The sequence below is a fragment of the Peromyscus leucopus genome, chromosome 13 (assembly GCF_004664715.2).
Source record: "Peromyscus leucopus breed LL Stock chromosome 13, UCI_PerLeu_2.1, whole genome shotgun sequence".
NCBI lineage: Eukaryota > Metazoa > Chordata > Mammalia > Rodentia > Cricetidae > Peromyscus > Peromyscus leucopus.
In genome coordinates, this window is record NC_051074.1 from 50,074,251 (window position 1) to 50,093,147 (window position 18,897).

The following is an 18,897-nucleotide window of genomic DNA, read 5'->3' on the forward strand; positions in this document are numbered from 1 at the left end:
TGAAATGAACTTTTGCAGGAGGCTCTTAGCAAGTATCCCAATATCTCTTTGACTTTTCAGTTATTTTAAATGATACTTCTTCCCCTGTTATCCCTATGCTCAAGAAACTGTGTCGTTGGGGTGTCTAAAATCTGCTTGATAGATTTGTACTTGCCAATCTCTGATTAACTGAAGAGAGTATACCCTTCCATCCTCTTGCTTTGCATTTTGAAATCCCATATATCATCAAGACCCATCTCAGATGTTAGCATGCTCACAAAGTTCTTCATCTAGAACATTCCCGTACTCCTATAATACTTGATTCACATCATTTGCTTCACTGGTAACTCTTCTTTAAGGACTTTGGTTGGTCTAAGGTCCTTGAAGAGAGGAATGCATTTTACTCAATTCTGGAGTTGATATCCCAAAAGCTGGATTAGAATTTCATTGATTGGTCAGTAGGACATTGTATCTCCTCAAGCAATAACTCCCAAGCCCTCTGCTCCCTCAAACAGGCAATTCAGTGCACTGAGTCACACACACACACACACACATACACACACACAGATATGAAAGTAGGAGGGTGAACTGCAAAGAAGTGATTTGTTAGGAGCTTGAAGAGAAGAGAAGATAATGGAAGGATTTTGATTAAAGATCATTATATATGTATGAAATTATAAAAGAAAATCCAATTAAAAAATCCAACACATATTAGCTGAACAGAAATAGTAAGAAAGGAATGGAAAATTTGCAGAAAGCTTAAGTGGAAACTGTCACTCAACACTCCATCTTAAATCACTTGGAGATTTTATTGGGAAAATCTGTACAATGCAGCAACGCATTTTTGCATGATAATTTTCATTGCAAACCAAAACTCTTGTACTTCGGTTTATAGAAAAATTTTCGAAATTATCCTTCAATTTCTGCTACTTATCCACAAACAGTTCCTATAACTCCCCTTCTTCCTTAAGTACCTTGGTTAATTAAACGTGGAATCATTTGAATCACATAGCCAAAGGGAATACAATAATGTATCAGTTAAATGAGGTTCATCTAAGATTTCATATCAAAATTCTTCCATGATTTATGATATTAAATAATTTGACATTTGAAGGGGCCATTATTTTCCCCCATCTAATAATAAGCTAAGTAAACCCTGAAGGATTTGGAGCCCCATCTCATCTGCTAAGATGAGGTCACAGGAGCAGGTACCCACGGTGGAGTCAAAATGCTAAGCCTGGTACCCACGAACGGAGCCTCCACATATGTGCACAGTGCCTATGTTTCACAAAGGCAACACTCCTAAGTGAGGGTCAAACCAGCTTGACAAACATGGCTCCGGTTTGGTTCTCAATCATGCAGTCCGGGAGAAACTTGCTTGCAATACATTTAATCCCACTTGCCCAGGGCAGCATTTAACAGTAGCCAAACGTGGGAGGTAGGAATTATAAACACATTCGAAATGTTCTCAGCTCGTTTTACCCACCAGGGTTGCTGTGATTTTCAGGGTAATTTAAAGACAAGGCAGCAAGTCAGAAAAGGAAACGTTAAAGAAATTAACAAAGAAAGGGCAGAATGTTCTTTCCTCACTAATAAATGAAGGAAGACATGCAAATACATGCACATATTCACACAGAGAAAATAACTCCTCTCTCTCTCTCTCTCTCTCTCTCTCTCTCTATCTCTATCTCTCTATCTCTCTATCTCTCTATCTCTCTATCTCTCTATCTCTCCTGACCACATGCTCCTGTGGCTGTAAGTGTTAAGACTCTTCAAGAAGCTAAAGATAACAAGAAGATAAGGACAAGGCAGGCCAGGCAACGCTGCTCAGGAGGGTGAGCAACAGGCTTAGCAAAAAGGAGAGCACCTTCCTTAGAACAGGAAAAGAATAAACAGAGTCTGTTTTCTTCAAAGGAGATAGGAAAGACAAAAGCAGGAAGTGCTGTCCTTGGTCCTTCAGGCTCTGGGTGGAAAGTCACATGTGTGCATCAGTCATGTTAAGGGAGAGCAGACAAAAGTGGCGCCACCTTCTACTTGAGAAAGTACAAAGCAGCATCCCCAACACAATGTTCCCCACTTGGCTCTGTCAAAGACTTCAGCGCATACTATATGATCAAGTAATTCCTACTGAGATAGCCTGGTGCATACAAACATCATCTCTTTTTAAATTTTCTGTGTGGTTCTTGCTCCTTAGTGCTCGAGGCACCCAATTCCCTTGAGGAAAAACAAAAGCAAACAAACAAACAAAAAATCAAAACCAAACAACAACAAAAACCTATTTATTTCTCTCAAATACAGATTCTGGATTCCTATGAAGTAAGTATGTCTAGGCCTCCCAAAACTGTTTCTCTGCTATGATTATAAAAGTGTGCCATATATTTGGATAGTTTATTGTCAAATATTGAGAGCCTAGATGTTTGCCAGAAAGTTATAAGAGAATTAATGCTAAACCATATGCCCTCTATATTCTGGATAAGATAAAAACAAATGAGAACAAATAATTTATTTACATTTATAATACCATAGTTGCACAATTAATTTAGTATGTCCCCTGGTGGGTTCAATCTATGATGTCATTCTGGCCTAAAAATCAAATTCCACTGAAGTATATTAAAGAACAAAATAATAACACACAGAGACTGTCTCATTTATGGAGTTGATGGGCTATAAAATTGTGTTTGTTATTCATTTTGGGGGATCCCAGAATACATTTTAAAATAGTAAATAAGAAAGTTACACTGTTCAATAAGGGGTAGCTGGTCTTAGCCAAGCCTCTGGAAATTGGATCTAGAACAGAATGTTATATTCACACCACTACCGAGGAAGGCATGCACTAGAAAAGATAATTGGAGCCAATGATGCTGAGAACTTAGAAATGGCCAGAGATGATGCCAAGAGCTTTGTTTATATGTATTATCTCCTTTAATCCTCACAAAAAAAGTCACCCAGTTTATGAAGACCTGGGCTTGGTTGCTGGACAGCTCCCAGTCACTCAGAGAACAGTTGATAAGGAAATGGATTTGGACAAGTTGGGTTCTTGAGACTACTCCAGGTATAGGTGACCTCAGGTCTCTCTTTCCAGTTCTTTGGTGAAAACTTAGATGTATCATGTAACTATGCTGGCACTCATTTTAATTTAGAAATTGAGAGGTAAACTTACTTGGATGCTAAGAATTCCATTTCTCAGTTTGGTAAAATTCCAAGTGCAATTTTTTTTTAAGTAAAAAAAAAATCTTTTGAGTTGACAGCTCAAAATAACATACCTCTTCCGTTCTTGCCTAGGGGAAGATGAAGGAAGGCTTCTAGATGATGAGGATTAGCCTTGAGTCGGGAATTGCGAAGGACATATGGGAGGGAGCTGAAGGAGTTATCAGAGTGCTGCGGGCCGCAGGAATATCATAAGAACTCAGCTGGTTATGGCAAAGTCACTACCTGGAAGGATCATGGAATTCCTCCAGAGGAAGCCAAATCCCAAGGAGTTTTTGGTGTTACTTGGCTTCTTCATGACCTTCATGTCCATTTTGAGCACTTGAGTGCATTTTTATTTCCATTCATTTAAATTTTTCTCTTTTAAGTAATATTTTATTAGCTCTTTAATAATCTATTTTTAAAATTAATTATATATACTTTATTATAAAAAACATAAATAAAAAACATCACACATCACAATTAACCAGACCCAAAGGCTATACAACTTAATAAATACTGATACATTTAGAAAAGGATTTCAGAATGACTGTGTATGAAAATCATGTGTGCCTTCATAGCTTTCCCAATTGACTTTTCCCTAAGAAGAGCTAACAGTGTAGACTGATCACTCTCTGGACATACACATTCCAGGCATTTGGAGAACAGCCTCAGGAAATGCTTTCTCTGGAATCAGATATCTCCCCTAGCCACTTTCAAGGACTACAGGAAACACCACCCAGGTGGGCGCCCATTGTTAGTCCCAGGTGGACTAACAATAACAGCCCACATGCAAGTCTCCTGACTTAAGGTAAATTCCACAAGGGGACACCGCCTAGGTCAGGTAGACATTAAGTAATAGCTTTACACAATTTAGCTCAGATCCCTCCTTTCTTACAGCCTTACTAACTTTATAGACCTCTAGCTACTTACCTAACCACTTCTAGGAATATTTAGATAAACTTCTGTGCTAACAGCTATGCTCAGCCAGAACTCCCAGTTCAAGCCTCGCTGTAATTATCATTATTGGTAGCATCTGGCCAGGTCCATCACCGGATGGAGGAAAGTACCTTATCAGAGATACCTCTGTACTCTCTAGAACAGACTTAAGCATCCAGGCTACCTGTTTGAGAAGGCCTGGCGGATGTGCCAATTAAGCCTTACTTCCTCTTTTCCCAAACCTTACCTCCAGTTCCAGATCTCCCTTTTACTATCACCAGAGGCATCTAGCTGTACACAGGTTGCCTAGAGACTGAGCACACTTTCCCCCACCCTGCAGAAAAACGGCAGACAGCTTGGACAGATAGGAGCCACAGGAAAAAAGAAGACAGTTTTATTTTCTCCCATTGACCTAGCAACTTATAGATTTTTAACATCCTTTACCAAACACATTTAAGGTTATAGTTGTGCACGTAAGACCCCTCTTCTTAAACATTACCCATATTTAGCCTTTAGTTGATTCATTAGTCACTTCCCCTTTGGGTCACAAATGGTAATTAACAACTAGTGCCCCTCTTTGTAATTCTTATCAACCCTCCATTTGATCCTGATAGCGGACAATCACTGTCTGAGGAAGTTCAGGCTGAGTGTCCTGGGTGGAGGGGAGGATTGTGATTTGGGGAGATATATAACTGTAAAGCAGAGGACAGAGAGAGGAGAAGAGAATGGAAGAACGAGATGGGTAAGAACTTGAGAGGAACGAGCTGAGATGGGGAAGAACTAGATTGAAGAGCAAAAAGAGAGGACTAGAGGAACGAGATGGAAGATGAGGAAGAGCCAGATGGGAAGAACAAGATGAGGAAGAGCCAGATGCGAGAGAAGGAGATGGGAGAGAAGCTGATGGGGAAAGAACTAGATAGATGAGAACCTAGAAGGGACAGAACTAGATGAAGGAATTAAGATAGAACCTAGAGGGGACAGTAGATAAATATAGAGAGAAATCAGGCAAGAAAGGAGCTAGACATGAGAACATAACTGAAGCTGTGTATAAAGGATGTTATGCCAGAGGAATTAAAGCAAGTGGACTATAGAACTCGGTGTGCTGCGATTATATTTCCTGATAATAGTCCTCGCCGTCAGTAGTTCTCTCTCCTGAGCCCCTGGGATGTATAATATTGAGGCTGGTCCCTCTAATATTATACAAGATCAGAGAAGGATGGAGCTTCTGGAGGTTTAAGTAGCCAGGGAGAGCTTTGTTACCTGGGTTCTGACAGGATGGCTGCAATGTCTCCCTTAATGTAGAGTTTTATTCCTTCCAGAACCATAGTTCAAGGAAATGTCCAAGTTTCTTTCTTTCTTTCTTTCTTTCTTTCTTTCTTTCTTTCTTTCTTTCTTTCTTTCTTTCTTTCTTTCTTTCTTTCTTTCTTTCTTTCTTTCTTTCTTCCTTTTTCTTTCTTTCTTTCTTTCTTTCTTTCTTTCTTTCTTTCTTTCTTTCTTTCTTTCTTTCTCTCTCTCTCTCTCTCTCTCTCTCTCTCTCTCTTCTCTTCCTTCCTTCCTTCCTTCCTTCCTTCCTTCCTTCCTTCCTTCCTTCCTTCCTTCCTTCCTTCTTTCTTTCTTTCTTTCTTTCTTTCTTTCTTTCTTTCTTTCTTTCTTTTTTTCTTTTCTGAAATATGCACATAGTGTCCCTGAGGTTTTATGATCATTTTCATCTCTGTCATCCAGAGGATTGAATAATAAGGAAATGGACTTGTAGTGTTTGTACACCCAGTAACTCTTGTTTCTTGTTTCTTTTCACTTTGACCCTCCCAGAGGACCCTGAGAATAAATGAAAGCTTGGAAAAACCCTCTATATTTCAGAGGACGATATTTGGACTTTGAGTTTCTTCATCATCTCTCTTGGGAAGAATAAGGGACCAGCTGAGAGAGGAGGCGGCATTTCAGGTTCTGCCTTGGAAAATGGGTGGCCACAGAGAAGAGTAGAGGAATTGAAGTAGGGCTCATGTCCTTATGGCTTATACTGTTCATGCTGCTCCCTCCCCGGCTTCTTTTTTTATTTTTCGCTGTAGATCTTCCCACTCTGTGTAACAGAGTGAGGGCACAATGAACCGGACAATGAAAAAGAAATAGAACATAGAGTGGAAAGTCTATGTAAAAACTACTTGGAGGGGAGAGGGGAGGACACGTGGATAAGACGAGGAGCATTACTGGAGAAGAGCAGTGATTCAGTAAGACTATACTTAGATACGTGCAAAGTCAGAGTGCAGAGAAATAGGGTGTGTGCGTGTGCGTGTGCGTGTGCGTGTGCGTGTGCGTGTGCGTGTGTGTGTGGTTGGTTTTCTTTCCTTCATGTGGGTCCTGAAGACAGAACAAAGGGCGTCAGGTTTGGCAGTCAGTGCCTTTAGCTGCTGAAGCATCTCATGGGTCCAACATTTTTGACAGATGAAGCTGGATTTGAATATTCTAAGAAATTCATATTCTCCTTGTGCATTTGTATGGTTGAGAAGTTCTTACAACATTACCCTCTTCCAAACATTTGCTTTGGGGCATGCTCAATAAGAACTGAAAATGAGTTCAAATTACTCCTAGGATCTCCAACTTTGTACTGAGAAGGTAGTAGGTGATCTTGAATTGATGCTCAAGTTGATTAATGGATAAATGGTTTAAGGAAGGTAGTAAGTTCATTTTCCAATCCACATAACACAACCTCACATATTTGATAACAATTATCTCTGAAACTGCCCCTCAAGAGCCACTAATCCCCAACTCAAATTCAGAACAAGAGGTAACCAGAATCATTTTTATCACATATTTTCTTGTTGTTCTGAGGTATAACAGTCCTTTTAAAATTTCTATAATCATCCTAAAAGTAAAGTATTTCAATAAATAAATATGTTCTCATTGTTAACAAATACAAAAACTCTAACATTTTAGGTGTTTCTTCCCAATTATTTTTCAAGCCTTTACTATAATTAGATAATTTTTCATATATAATTTTATGCCCTACATTTTAATCAGCATTATGCTATGGATTTTCTCAAATTACAAACAATTCTTCAATAATACCATTTTAAGTATTGATTATATTTTACTGGAGAAATATACAGTTATTTATCTAGCCAACAGCTTTGAGTTGTACACATCAAACATGTTACTATGCTACATGAGGAGAAAAGTCAATGTACATTAACGTTTGTACATCTTTGATCATCAATTTAAAAAAATTACTAGAGGAGTAGTTTCTGGGTAGGAGGAGATTCATTTTTAATGACTTGAAATCCTCTTAAGACACCTTTCGCCGAGCTCAGAACAGGTTGGATTCCTCTGTGGAGTGTAATTGCACTGCTCTGCAGAACTCTTCATGACCTTCATGTCCATTTTGAGCACTTGAGTGCATTTTTATTTCCATTCATTTAAATTTTTCTCTTTTAAGTAATATTTTATTAGTTCTTTAATAATCTATTTTTAAAATTAATTTTATATACTTTATTATAAAAAACATAAATAAATAAAAAACATCACACATCACAATTAACCAGACCCAAAGGCTATACAACTTAATAAATACTGATACATTTAGAAAAGGATTCAGAATGACTGTGTAGCTTCACATTAAATTTTACACTCTTAGTATCAAATATATCCTATACAATTACCCATTGCCATCACCACCACAAAAAATATATGACATACTCAGAACAACAGTAACAACAACAAAAAAAGTTAGCTTTTTATCCTTTTTATAACTCATGCCCCCGCCCCCCTGAGTAAATGGAGAATTTTATACAATATGATTTGCTCCCTCCCTCCCAGAATTCCTCCCAGATCTACCCCACCTCCTCAACTACCCAACTTCTTGTTTTCTTTTTATCTTTTCTCTTCTTCAAAAGCCCAACAACTCCAATTTCCATCGTTCAAATACTGTTGGGTACAGGGCCAATCCCTCCCTGGTCATGGTTATCCTACCATGGTCATACCCTTAAAGTAAACTCCTTCTCCTTCTCCCAGAAGCTATCAATTGCCAACAGTTATTCCATTAGGGGTAGAACCTACCCCCACTTCCCTCCTCCATGATGGAATTCTGTCTGGCTTGAATGTGCTTGTGCAAGCTGACATAACTACTATGAGTTCTTATGTATAACTGCTCTGTTTTGTTCAGAACATACTGTTTCATCACTTACTGGAATCACCTGCTGCCTCTTCCACAATGACCTCCTAGCTTTTGTGGGGAGGTGTGCAATACAGATGTTCCATTTGGGGCTAGGGACTCTGAAGTCTCTTATTCTCTGCAGGTTGACCAGTTGCAGCTCTCCATGCTAATCATCATCTACTATAAGAAGCAGCTTCTTGATGAGAGCTGAGAGATGCATTAATCTATGGGTATAGCAATAAGCCATTAGGAGCCAGTTTAATACTAATGTCCATTCAGGAGAATAATAGTAGTATTTCTCCCCTAAGGTCTATGACCTTTGTAGACACAGGTTCTAACAGTGCAGGTATGGATTCCTTATTGTGGGTCCAAATTTAATCCAATCAGAAAGTGTTTGGTTACTCCTAACACATTCACCAGTGGGCATATTTTGCAAGGTCATTCATTACTGTGGCTCACAGGATCACAGATAGGGAAGACTGATGATTACTCTTCTCCTCAGACAGCATGCAGAACACCTTCCAGCACTATGGAAGTCAGGCAGTACACATTCCAGATTAGTACCAAATTGATTTCTCCATGTTTGATCACTCAAGTATATGGTATCTTCAGCAATAGGGTCTCATTGCCAAGTTCTGGAGGTTAGCCAAGAGTAGCGGGCGATGCTCTATAATGTTTGTGGGTCTATGCAGGCTCAATGGTCAACAACTCCTACAGTCAGAATGACTAAGATAAAAGAAATGACAATACATGGTGGTATGTATATGGAGAAATAGGGATACTTATTCTCTGCTGTGGGGAGTGAAAACTGCTGTAGCCACTATTGAATTCAGTTTGGAGGTTCCTTTAAAAGATAGAAACATATCTATCACATGATCCAGCTAGATCACTCTTTGGCATATATCCAAAGGATATATATCCTACTAGAGAGATAACTGCTCATCTGTGTTAATTGCTGCTTTATTCATAATACCTTGGACATTTAAACAGTCCAGATATCCATCAACTGTTGAATAGATAATGAACATGTGGCATGTTTATACAATGGAATAGCATTCATCTGCTAAGAAAAACAAAGTTATGAAATATACAGGTAAATGAATGTAACCTATAAATAAATAAAAGCATACCATAATCCTGAGTGGGGTGATCCAGAAAGACGAATGTCACATGTTTCCTTTCATATGTAGATGCTAGCTTTAAATTTTAGCTTTGCATGTTTCCTTTAGAAAACCCACAGAAGTCTAGAAAGTATTAAAGGACCACAAAGTGGTTGTGTGTGTATGTCATCGGGGTGTTTTCAAGGGAAGGGAGATATAACACTGTGTATAATGGGGGACAGAATAATGAAATTGGAAAGGTTAAACTGGGTGTGTTTAGAAGGGTTGAGGAGGAAGAATAACTAACTCTACAGACCTTTGGAGAAAGTCATATGGAAACGTACTAATGTAGAAGCTTCCTAAAGTATATAATTATAAAGTTTAAATGGAGTTACCCCCTATGGAAGAACAATGCCCCTTTTAGATCTACAGGCTAGAAAATAAAAGGCCCAGTGCCAAGTATGAGTTACCTCCTTTGAAGTTATTTCTCTTTTACTTATTTGTTAACTCCGGGCGGTGGTGGCGCACGCCTTTAATCCCAGCACTCGGGAGGCAGAGCCAGGCGGATCTCTGTGAGTTCGAGGCCAGCCTGGGCTACCAAGTGAGCTCCAGGAAAGGCGCAAAGCTACACAGAGAAACCCTGTCTCAAAAAAAAAAAAAATCTTAAGGTTAAAACAGTTGTAGATTTATAGAAAAATGTAATGAGAGCATGACATTATTCTACTTATTCCTCACCCAGTTTCCCCAGTTACCTATGTCTCCCATTAAGGTGCTACTTAGAATACACATTAAAGGAGACCTGTGAACTATGCTGCTCATCTAGTTCACAATCTAAACTCAAATGTATAGTTTACTGAATTGCGCAGATAGCTATTTGTTATCAAAACCTATTGGAGTTTGTGCTTTCAAGGCCCTGTGTACATATACATGCTCTCAACGCATCAGTAGACAAGTCTGATACTCCAAGTGGGATAGCACACTCACACCCTATGTTTGTTCCAAACACAGCCCAAATTTAACAGCAGTACTCAGTTAGTATAAGCTCCATACAGACACTAATCGTGGCACCAAAACCTCAAGAAGACAGAGGCTTTAACATTACCAGCTCTCGGGGCAGGAAGCTCTCTTCTTGGCGGGCAATGACCAGTAATACGGTTTCTCCCTGCTTGGTGCTCCTCAGCATGGCCACAAGCTCTTCCTGAGTTTTTCCTGTGACATCTCTGCCATTTACCTAGTGAGTAGAACCATATACGTAACCACACTCAGAATGTTTCCCATCAACTCCCCTGTTCCTTTTAGACAGGTCTTGCAGAGTTGCCCACGGTATTATAACTATATAGCCAAGGTTGTCCTTGAACTCAGATCTTTCTCGCAGAACTCACTCTTGTCTTGAATGTTGGGATTATAGGCATGTACCACCATGCACGACACACCTCCTAAGTGTTTTTTTTTATTCTATTTTTTGAATTAAGTATGCAACAAATGGGTTCGTGAATTCAATGAAGTTCTGAAAAGATGACACTAAGCATATGGGCAGACACATATTTTCAATAATAACATGGTCATCATCATTTTGATACTAGAAAAACTCAATCGATAAATTATTTTATAGTGGGAATTTTCCCTAAGTCATTACATTTTTACAAGGGGAAAATCAGACTGAGAAGCGTCAGAAATTAATTCATCAAATAAGCATGAAGAGGTCTGCAATATACCAGGCAGAAGTAAATTATTTATCATATGGCACATTACTGTAGAAGTACAAGTATTTTGTGTAATCCCAAATGCTCCTTTTGTCTAGAAAAGTGGTATCAGCAGGTTAGTGGAAATCAGCCTCAGAGCTTTGTTTGTCAGGTAGATCATCCTTCCTGATTTAGAACTACATGGATTGCTAAAATGTTTCCAAAACATACATTCTCAGTGAAAATACTTTTGAAAGCAACTTCCCATGTCATGGGAGATTTAAAATCAGTCAGCCTCAACCAAGATGTCTCTCATGGTTGATTGTCCAAAGCTCCTTAATGAGATGATGTTGCTATTGGACAGAAATCAGTGGGAGAAATAAGCCTCATATATGGGTATCTAAATACTTTTCTATGCAAGACCAGCTCAGCATTCCTATTCCTGGCTGAGTGTAGGTGATACTGATTTGGGTCTGACAGTGTCAATAGGAGACCCCTTCAAAGTTCTGAAGAAACTACTACAAAGTCCTGTGTGAGACTATAAAATTGTTTGTCCCGACTAAGCAATAACAGACTCCTAGATTAATTCAACACCACAGGGGAAAGAAAGAAGGCGGTAGGAAAATGTTAGTATTTGGTCCCACATCTCTGACCTTCTTGGGGACATTATATATAGTTAGGCTCCTCATTAGCTAGTTTTATAATTGAAGTCATTATTCTGTCTACAAGTACTAATTTCCAACATATGTTTCATTAGAAATTAAACATTTATATTTAGTCAGCCCTCAATATCTGTAAGTTTAATCAACTTCAGATAAAGATGTATCTTTACTGAACACTGGCCAACTATTTTTGTTATTTTCTAAACAAGACATACTGTTTAAATAGCATTTGGATAGTGTTATGTATTATAAATCATCTAGGTGAAAAATTTTCTTTAATTTTGAGATTATAATTATATCATTTTTCCCTTTCCTTTCCTCCCTCCAAACCTTCCTCTTCCTTGCCTCTTTTTACATTGATTGTTGTTACTTGTGTGCATGCGTGCTTGGTGTGTGTGTGTGTGTGTGTGTGTGTGTGTGTGTGTGTGTGTGTGTGTGTGTGTGTGTGTGTATAGTTGAGTATCTTAAGGTGTGTTACTTTTGTTTATGCTGCATTTAATTCTGTGAAGCTGTGTTACTGTGCCTGTCTAAAACACCTGATGGTCTAATAAAGAACTGGCCAATAGCAAGGCAGGAGAAAGGATAGGCGGGGCTGGCAGGCAGAGAGAAGATATAGAGGGAGGAATCTAGGGGAAGGAGCTAGCAGCCAGAGAAGGAGAAGGACTCCAGGGACCAGCTGCCTAGCTACACAGCAAGCCACAGAGTAAGAAGAAGATGTACAGAAGTAAGAGAACTAGAAAAGCCCAGAGGCAAAAGACAGATGGGGTAATCTAAAGTTAAGGAAAGCTGGCAAGAAAAAAGCCAAGCTAAGGCCGGGCATTCATAAATAATAATAAGCCATAAGCCTCCATGCATGAATTTATTTGGGAGCTGGGTGGCAGGCCTCCAGAAAAGAGTAAAAAACCCAATGTGTGTGTGTGTGTGTGTGTGTGTGTGTGTGTGTGTGTGTGTATTCCTAAATATAACCTGCTCGGTCTGTACAAAGTGACAATTTAAGGTATCATTTATATGCAAATACAATGCTATTTTATATAAAGGAGTTGGACATCTGCAGATGTTAGTAGTTTTGGAGGGTACTAGGATCAACAAGAGACAGCAAGTGACTACTACATATGTCTATATATTTATTTACTTAAATATAAGGAAATATTTTACTGAAGACATTAATTTCAATTCTTACCTCCAAAATTCTGTCCCCCGATTGCAGGCGGCCATCCTTTATTGCTGCTCCCTTTGGTAAGATGTTTTTTACAAAAATAGGACCAGGACCATGTATAGAAGAATCTCTGGTTACCACAGTGAAACCAAGTCCTTCAGGGCCTAGCATGCAAGACCAGAAAGATGTACTGTCACCTTAAGCATGGGTTACATTACATTCACTCCTTTAGTAAACTCTGCCTATTTTACATTAAAGCAGATCAAGTAAATTATTTACATTCCAGGAGATTTTACATAGGCTTCGGTTTTCTTGTTTTAAATAAAGGTTAGAGTTTCGAATAGGCAATGATAGCATCAAAGTGAAGTTAGGATCCAATAAATACACAGGACACTTTCGTGTATTCGGGTTCTAGAAGACAATGCATGGCATCCATATGTCCACAGCATCAGTTCCTCAGTCATCTACCTCCTGACTTTATCTTTCCTACCAGCCACGTGACTTCCTCTGTTGGGGTTTTGTGGTCTCTCAATCAACTGAGTAGTTTATGGCTCAGCTTCTGCATGTGTCCTGATGGCTTGACTGCTGTCGCCTCTGTCTTGTCCCCAGAGGGCCTTGCTGTCCCATCCCAGTTGTCTTAAACCTCCGACTTCTCCCTTCTACTCTGTCTAAAGATGTATGCAGATTTCCCAACTGTAAATGATCTATACTCAATTATTAGCATTTCTTGAAGCTTCTATCATGAATAAAGTACTGCTTTGGTTTGGATAAGATCTCACAAAGAGCCATGTCGCCAGCCTGTAACACTTGGATGTGGTAGGACCTTTAGGCTTGGGGCTTGGTAGAAGGATGTAAGGTCACTAGGGGTATGACAGAGAAGGAGCTATGGCCCCTCACCCCCCATGGTTCTCTTTCTTTGCTTCTGGGCTGCTAGAAAGTGAGGGGCTTGCTCTACCACACATTCCCATCATGCTCCATTGCTTTGCTATAGGTCCAAGAGCAGCTGACCAACAAACCAGGAACTGAGACTTCCAAAACTGTGAGCCCAAAATCCTCTCCTATTTCCCATCCCTTCTGACGAGATTTAGGAAGCTGACAGACACACTCCCTGCGGCCATCACCAGAAATTCTTTCCATTCTTGGCCTTGTTTTTTACCTATCCATCTTTGATACTTTCTAATTATCATTTTCAGAAATAAGCTCCCCCTTGATTTTTAACATTTTTATTTTCATATCTTTCTCATCATACCATATCTGTGACCCTAGAACTCACACCTCTGTGTTCCCACATCAACACAGATGATGCCCAACGATCGGTATTGGGCCAGTTTCTGTACTTGTCACGATCGCCTCCATCAGCTCTTTGATTCATTGTCATTATTATTATTTTATAGACTATAGCTATCATCTGTGTGGTTCATTTGCCCTCTCTCCTCTCACCTCTCCATCTCCTTCTGTGCCTCCATGTCTCTCTCTCTTTCCTGAATATAATTATGAATATTTCAAACTTTACTATGTTTCTCCTTCTTCAACCCAGATCCTGCCATTATCAAATATCCTCAACTACTTAAAATTCTAATTTCAATCAATGACATTTCCAGTATGCAATTTGCCCTGGCTGAAAACCTCAGCAAAAACTGTAATTTTTCTTTCTTCCTTCCTACAACCATTTATCTATTAAGGCATGCCTATTATAGCCTCACATTTAGACAGAGGCAATCCACCCTTGTTGATCTGCTGTCTTCTTCGGGATATCTTTTCATGACTCTCCCACCTCAAAGCACCTAACTCATACACAAGGCTGGGTTATTGCTACACAACAATGCATTTGGACATGGCCTATTTGTAATGTACTTAAATATACACATATCAACCTCTGTGCCTTCTTTCAACTAACTTTATCCCCAAGATAAGACTTTTGTAAGTGAATAAAATTTTGATTGAGAAATCTTCAGAATAATTTCTATATCCTAATGAAAGATACATGTTGTTTTTGAAGTTCACAAATAATATTAAAAATTTCCTGGTGGCCATTAAATTTTTAATTTAGTGAAAAAACCTATTAGCCTTTGAATTGGCTTGAAAAACCACTGGATTTTAGGACGTTACAATGGGAGGAGGGAGTACCAGGTGGAGGGTAAGGAATGAGTAGGGAATGAACAGGAACACAGCAGTGCATGTGCACATGCACATGTGTGTAATACTGCGCCATATGCATGTACACATGTGGCCCAGGATAATTGCTCTGTGCTGGAAATGGACAAAAGGTGTGCAGCTTTGAAATTTTGACTTTCTTGAAGAAATATAATGTTGAGTCTGAGATTAATAATCACTATCTATTGTCTTTCTGAAGACTAAACATCTCACTGATACAAAAACCATTCTATAGAGCCAGAGGCCCTATTGTTGAACTGGCCTAAAGGATGCTTTAAGAAAATCACTAACTTACACTCAAAATAAAGGCAATTAAGCTTTTATGCCTACTCACTATTGAGCTGTCACACAATGCTGCTTGGCTTTTATCAAGTCTGCACTGATCCTCTCCTTTCTTTACTGTTTTTTTGTTTGTTTTGTTTTGTTTGTTTGTTTCAATTAATCTAAATTTTTGCAGAAGAAAAGAAGAAAGTACTACAGTTTTAAAAACTTTAAGTTATCCAAGTATACACTCAAATCTACTTTTTGATACAATTAGATAAAAAGGGAATTAACTACATTAACCTTAATGAATTTCTCTTAACCAGTTTTACATGGTATAATAATAGAATGCTATTAAGCACAATTTAATAATTACCTTTCTTTAGGTCAATCTTAATTTTTTTTGCATTTTTCCTGCTGCCAAACCCCATGAAAGGGGAGAGTGAGGGAGATGCAGGTTTTCTTTCCTGTCTTGGAACTTGGGGGCTCTTGCTTTGCTGTGGGGAAGTTGACTCATCTGCTTCAGGACTGTTCGGGCTTGGGAGATTTGCTGCCTTTAATCCTGGTTTCCCACGGGCAGGAGGCGCAGCCTTTGCTCTCAAAGTCCCATCATTGTTGCCAAAGATGTTCAGTGGTCGAATGACTGATTTCTCATACCGCTCACGGTTTTGAGGCACAAGCACATGGAGGACCACACTGGGGGATTTCATTGCCTGGCGGAAGACATCCTGGGCCCTTGAAAGAGGGAAGAAATGGAGAATGATGCCATGTTCTGGCATGCCACTTTCTAAGGTACACAGGTCTGGGGGCAACAAAGCAGTCTCCTAGAGTAAGTATAGGAGGTCCTGGGATTATCACTACAGTACGACTCTGCTAACTAGTTACCACTTACTATTTACAACCTGTCCACCAAGGTGCCTCCGCACTAGCTACACATGCATGAGGACTGTGTATAATCCTCTAGTTTATTTTCCTTAACAACTCTAAAAAGCAAATATAATTCACTTGTATTTAACAAATTCAAGTGGAAGCTCAGAGAGACGTAAGAGCTTAACTGACAACTCAGCTTTCAAGTGTTTCTAAATATGAAAATCTGCCCAGAAGTAATTTCTGAAGCACATATTTAAAGCAAATTTAAATCCTTCTTTTTAAAAATCATATTATTAATAGATTATTTTTACTTGACTCTAAGTTAGTGTTTTATGACTCAGTTCCCACTTTGATAAAACAGGGGCCATCAAGCTCCCTAGACTTTGCAAAGCAGGGCAGCAAAATATGCATATAACATAATCATTAATAATTATCATAATTCTGTCCAATAATAGCTGAATGTACTAAATGTTTTAGAAAGACCTCATTTCATTCTACCTCTAAACAGCAGCCAGTGCTACATGCCTTCCATCAGCAGCCACCAGCCCCACTATTGACAGGTAATGGCCAGGGAGATGCTGTGTTATGAGCAATTTGGCTCAGAAGCAAGATAGGCTACTGATTATTAATGAAGATTATCACTACTCATTTGCTGAACTTAGAAGCTCTCAAAATGTCAATGCACATCAATACATATGTGTCTATGTAGATATGTATAGCTAGATGCAGCTGGATTCTACATATTCTAATTCCCGTGTAGAAACAGATATTCCCTGTAAGATTTTATACATGCAGAAAGATGATATCTTGAGGCAGAGCATTTTACATTTAATTTTTTACAATTTGTTTCTATTATTCGTTGAGTCCTCATAGACATCACCCACAGATTTTACAGTTTAAAGAAGACTGACATCAAGAGGTTAATTAATAAGCTGAATTAATTGTCTGTGAAGAGCCAGTAAATACCAGTCTAACTGACCCATAGCCCAAGAAAAACAATCCTCTTCATTCATGGATGCCCTAGAAAGACAGGGAGGCAGGAAGGCTTGCTGCCTTCATTCTGTGTCTCAACCTCCCTACAGACACCAGGCACATGTGTTGGCACCTCTCAGAATGTCAAGACATAAAACGCATTCAGAAATGGATGGTCAGGGGTCACTTAAAAGGAACTGGCTTGACATTCCACCTATGATATTGGTCATAATGGGCTCTATAATGATTATAAATATTCAAGAGATCAATAAAGCAAATAAACAATGAAAAGAATGCTTACTGAGCAAAAGTTTTGTCCAGGAGTTCCACATTGTTGATTTTCACGATACATTCATTTTCCTGAAACAGTCCCTCCTGCTTGCACCTGCTGTTTTCTTCAATGCCTCGGATGAAGAGTCCTAGGATCCTAGAGACATTTAGGTTGAAATAAAACTTCTGAGCACCAATGTGCTCATTATTTCTCCTCATGTAGCTATTCAGAAATAAGTACTGGTTTCTGTTTACTAAGTAGATTATGCTTCTGTTGGACCAAATGGTTCCTCTGTCAAGTTCCCACACAATCACACACACACACACACACACACACACACACACACACACAACCAGGCACACACACACAAGCACATGCACACACCTCAATCCAAAGGCAAATATCTGTATCATAAGTAACAACCCATTTATATGCTTCCCACGATCTTAGGAGAGACCAGTAGGACTCAGCAGAGACTACAGCAGCCAAGACTCGCAGCTGCAGTGGAGGCATCACACTTGACTGTAAGGAAGCCTGCCTGAGTGGCAAGGTAGGGACTTAGTGCTAGTGATGTGAGAGGATTAGACATTCACAGTCTGCTTTGCAGTACTATTACATGTTCTAGTAGTTTGCATATTAAAAAGTAAACAAACACTTCAGCTCAGACCCTATTCATTTAGTGCCTTTGAATGAAGGTCCATGTCAGGTGTTTTTCTATCCTCAGGCTGAAGGAAATGAAGCAAGGTTGGAGGACCAGACCTATGCAAATCAGATAAAGCAAAAGTTCCAAACTTGGGCACAATAGGGAGCCGTCACAGGGCTTAAAAACTAACACTGGGTAGGAGGTCCACACCATCCACCATCCAGTGGGATCTTCATGTGTCAGTCAATGAGCCTAATCTGATAAAGTGGGTGAGGATCACAGCTAGCCTCAGAGTCAGAGAGGATACCCAGGGCCAGCCTCAGAGTCAGAGAGGATACCCAGGACCAGCCTCAGAGTCAGAGAGGATTCCCAGGGCCAGCCTCAGAGTCAGAGAGGATGCCCAGGGCCAGCCTCAGAGTCAGAGAGGATACCCAGGAGCTCCCAGAGCTTTGGACTTTTAGTTCAGAGTCAGAAGGAAGAGGAGACTGAAAATGAAAGAAAATAAAAAGGAGACTAGAGTAAACGATAGTTACATTTCCTATATAATTCTTCCATATCTATGGAGGTTTCCAGGGTCCCTTTGGGTACTGTGACTGTTCAAATCCTTTATGAAAAATGCCATAGTATTTGCCTCCCTCTGTACATTTTAATTATCTCTAAATTACCCACAAAATCCAATGTAATAGAGATGCTACATAAATAGCTAATTTAATGTGTAGGGGATAATAACATAAAAAAGTCTGTGTGCACTCAGTATAGATAGAAGCTTTTATTGGAACCTTCTGTGGTTGAGAATCTTATGGACACAGATTCTCCCATTCACACGCAGGCTGTATGTGCACATGTGTTAATATGCGTGTACACACATGCAATCT

General features: G+C 39.3%; 1 protein-coding gene across 1 annotated transcript in view; it reads right to left on the bottom strand.

Moving 5' to 3' along the window:
* Pard3b (par-3 family cell polarity regulator beta) overlaps nucleotides 1-18,897 on the bottom strand; it is a 993,468-nt gene that overhangs the window by 468,701 nt on the left and 505,870 nt on the right. The window contains exons 7-10 of the mRNA XM_028891309.2: nucleotides 17,410-17,535; nucleotides 15,643-16,001; nucleotides 12,876-13,015; nucleotides 10,454-10,582 (exon numbers count right to left, since the gene is read on the bottom strand). Of these exons, the coding sequence (XP_028747142.1) occupies nucleotides 10,454-10,582; nucleotides 12,876-13,015; nucleotides 15,643-16,001; nucleotides 17,410-17,535 (754 nt within the window). The remainder of the gene's footprint in view (nucleotides 1-10,453; nucleotides 10,583-12,875; nucleotides 13,016-15,642; nucleotides 16,002-17,409; nucleotides 17,536-18,897) is intronic.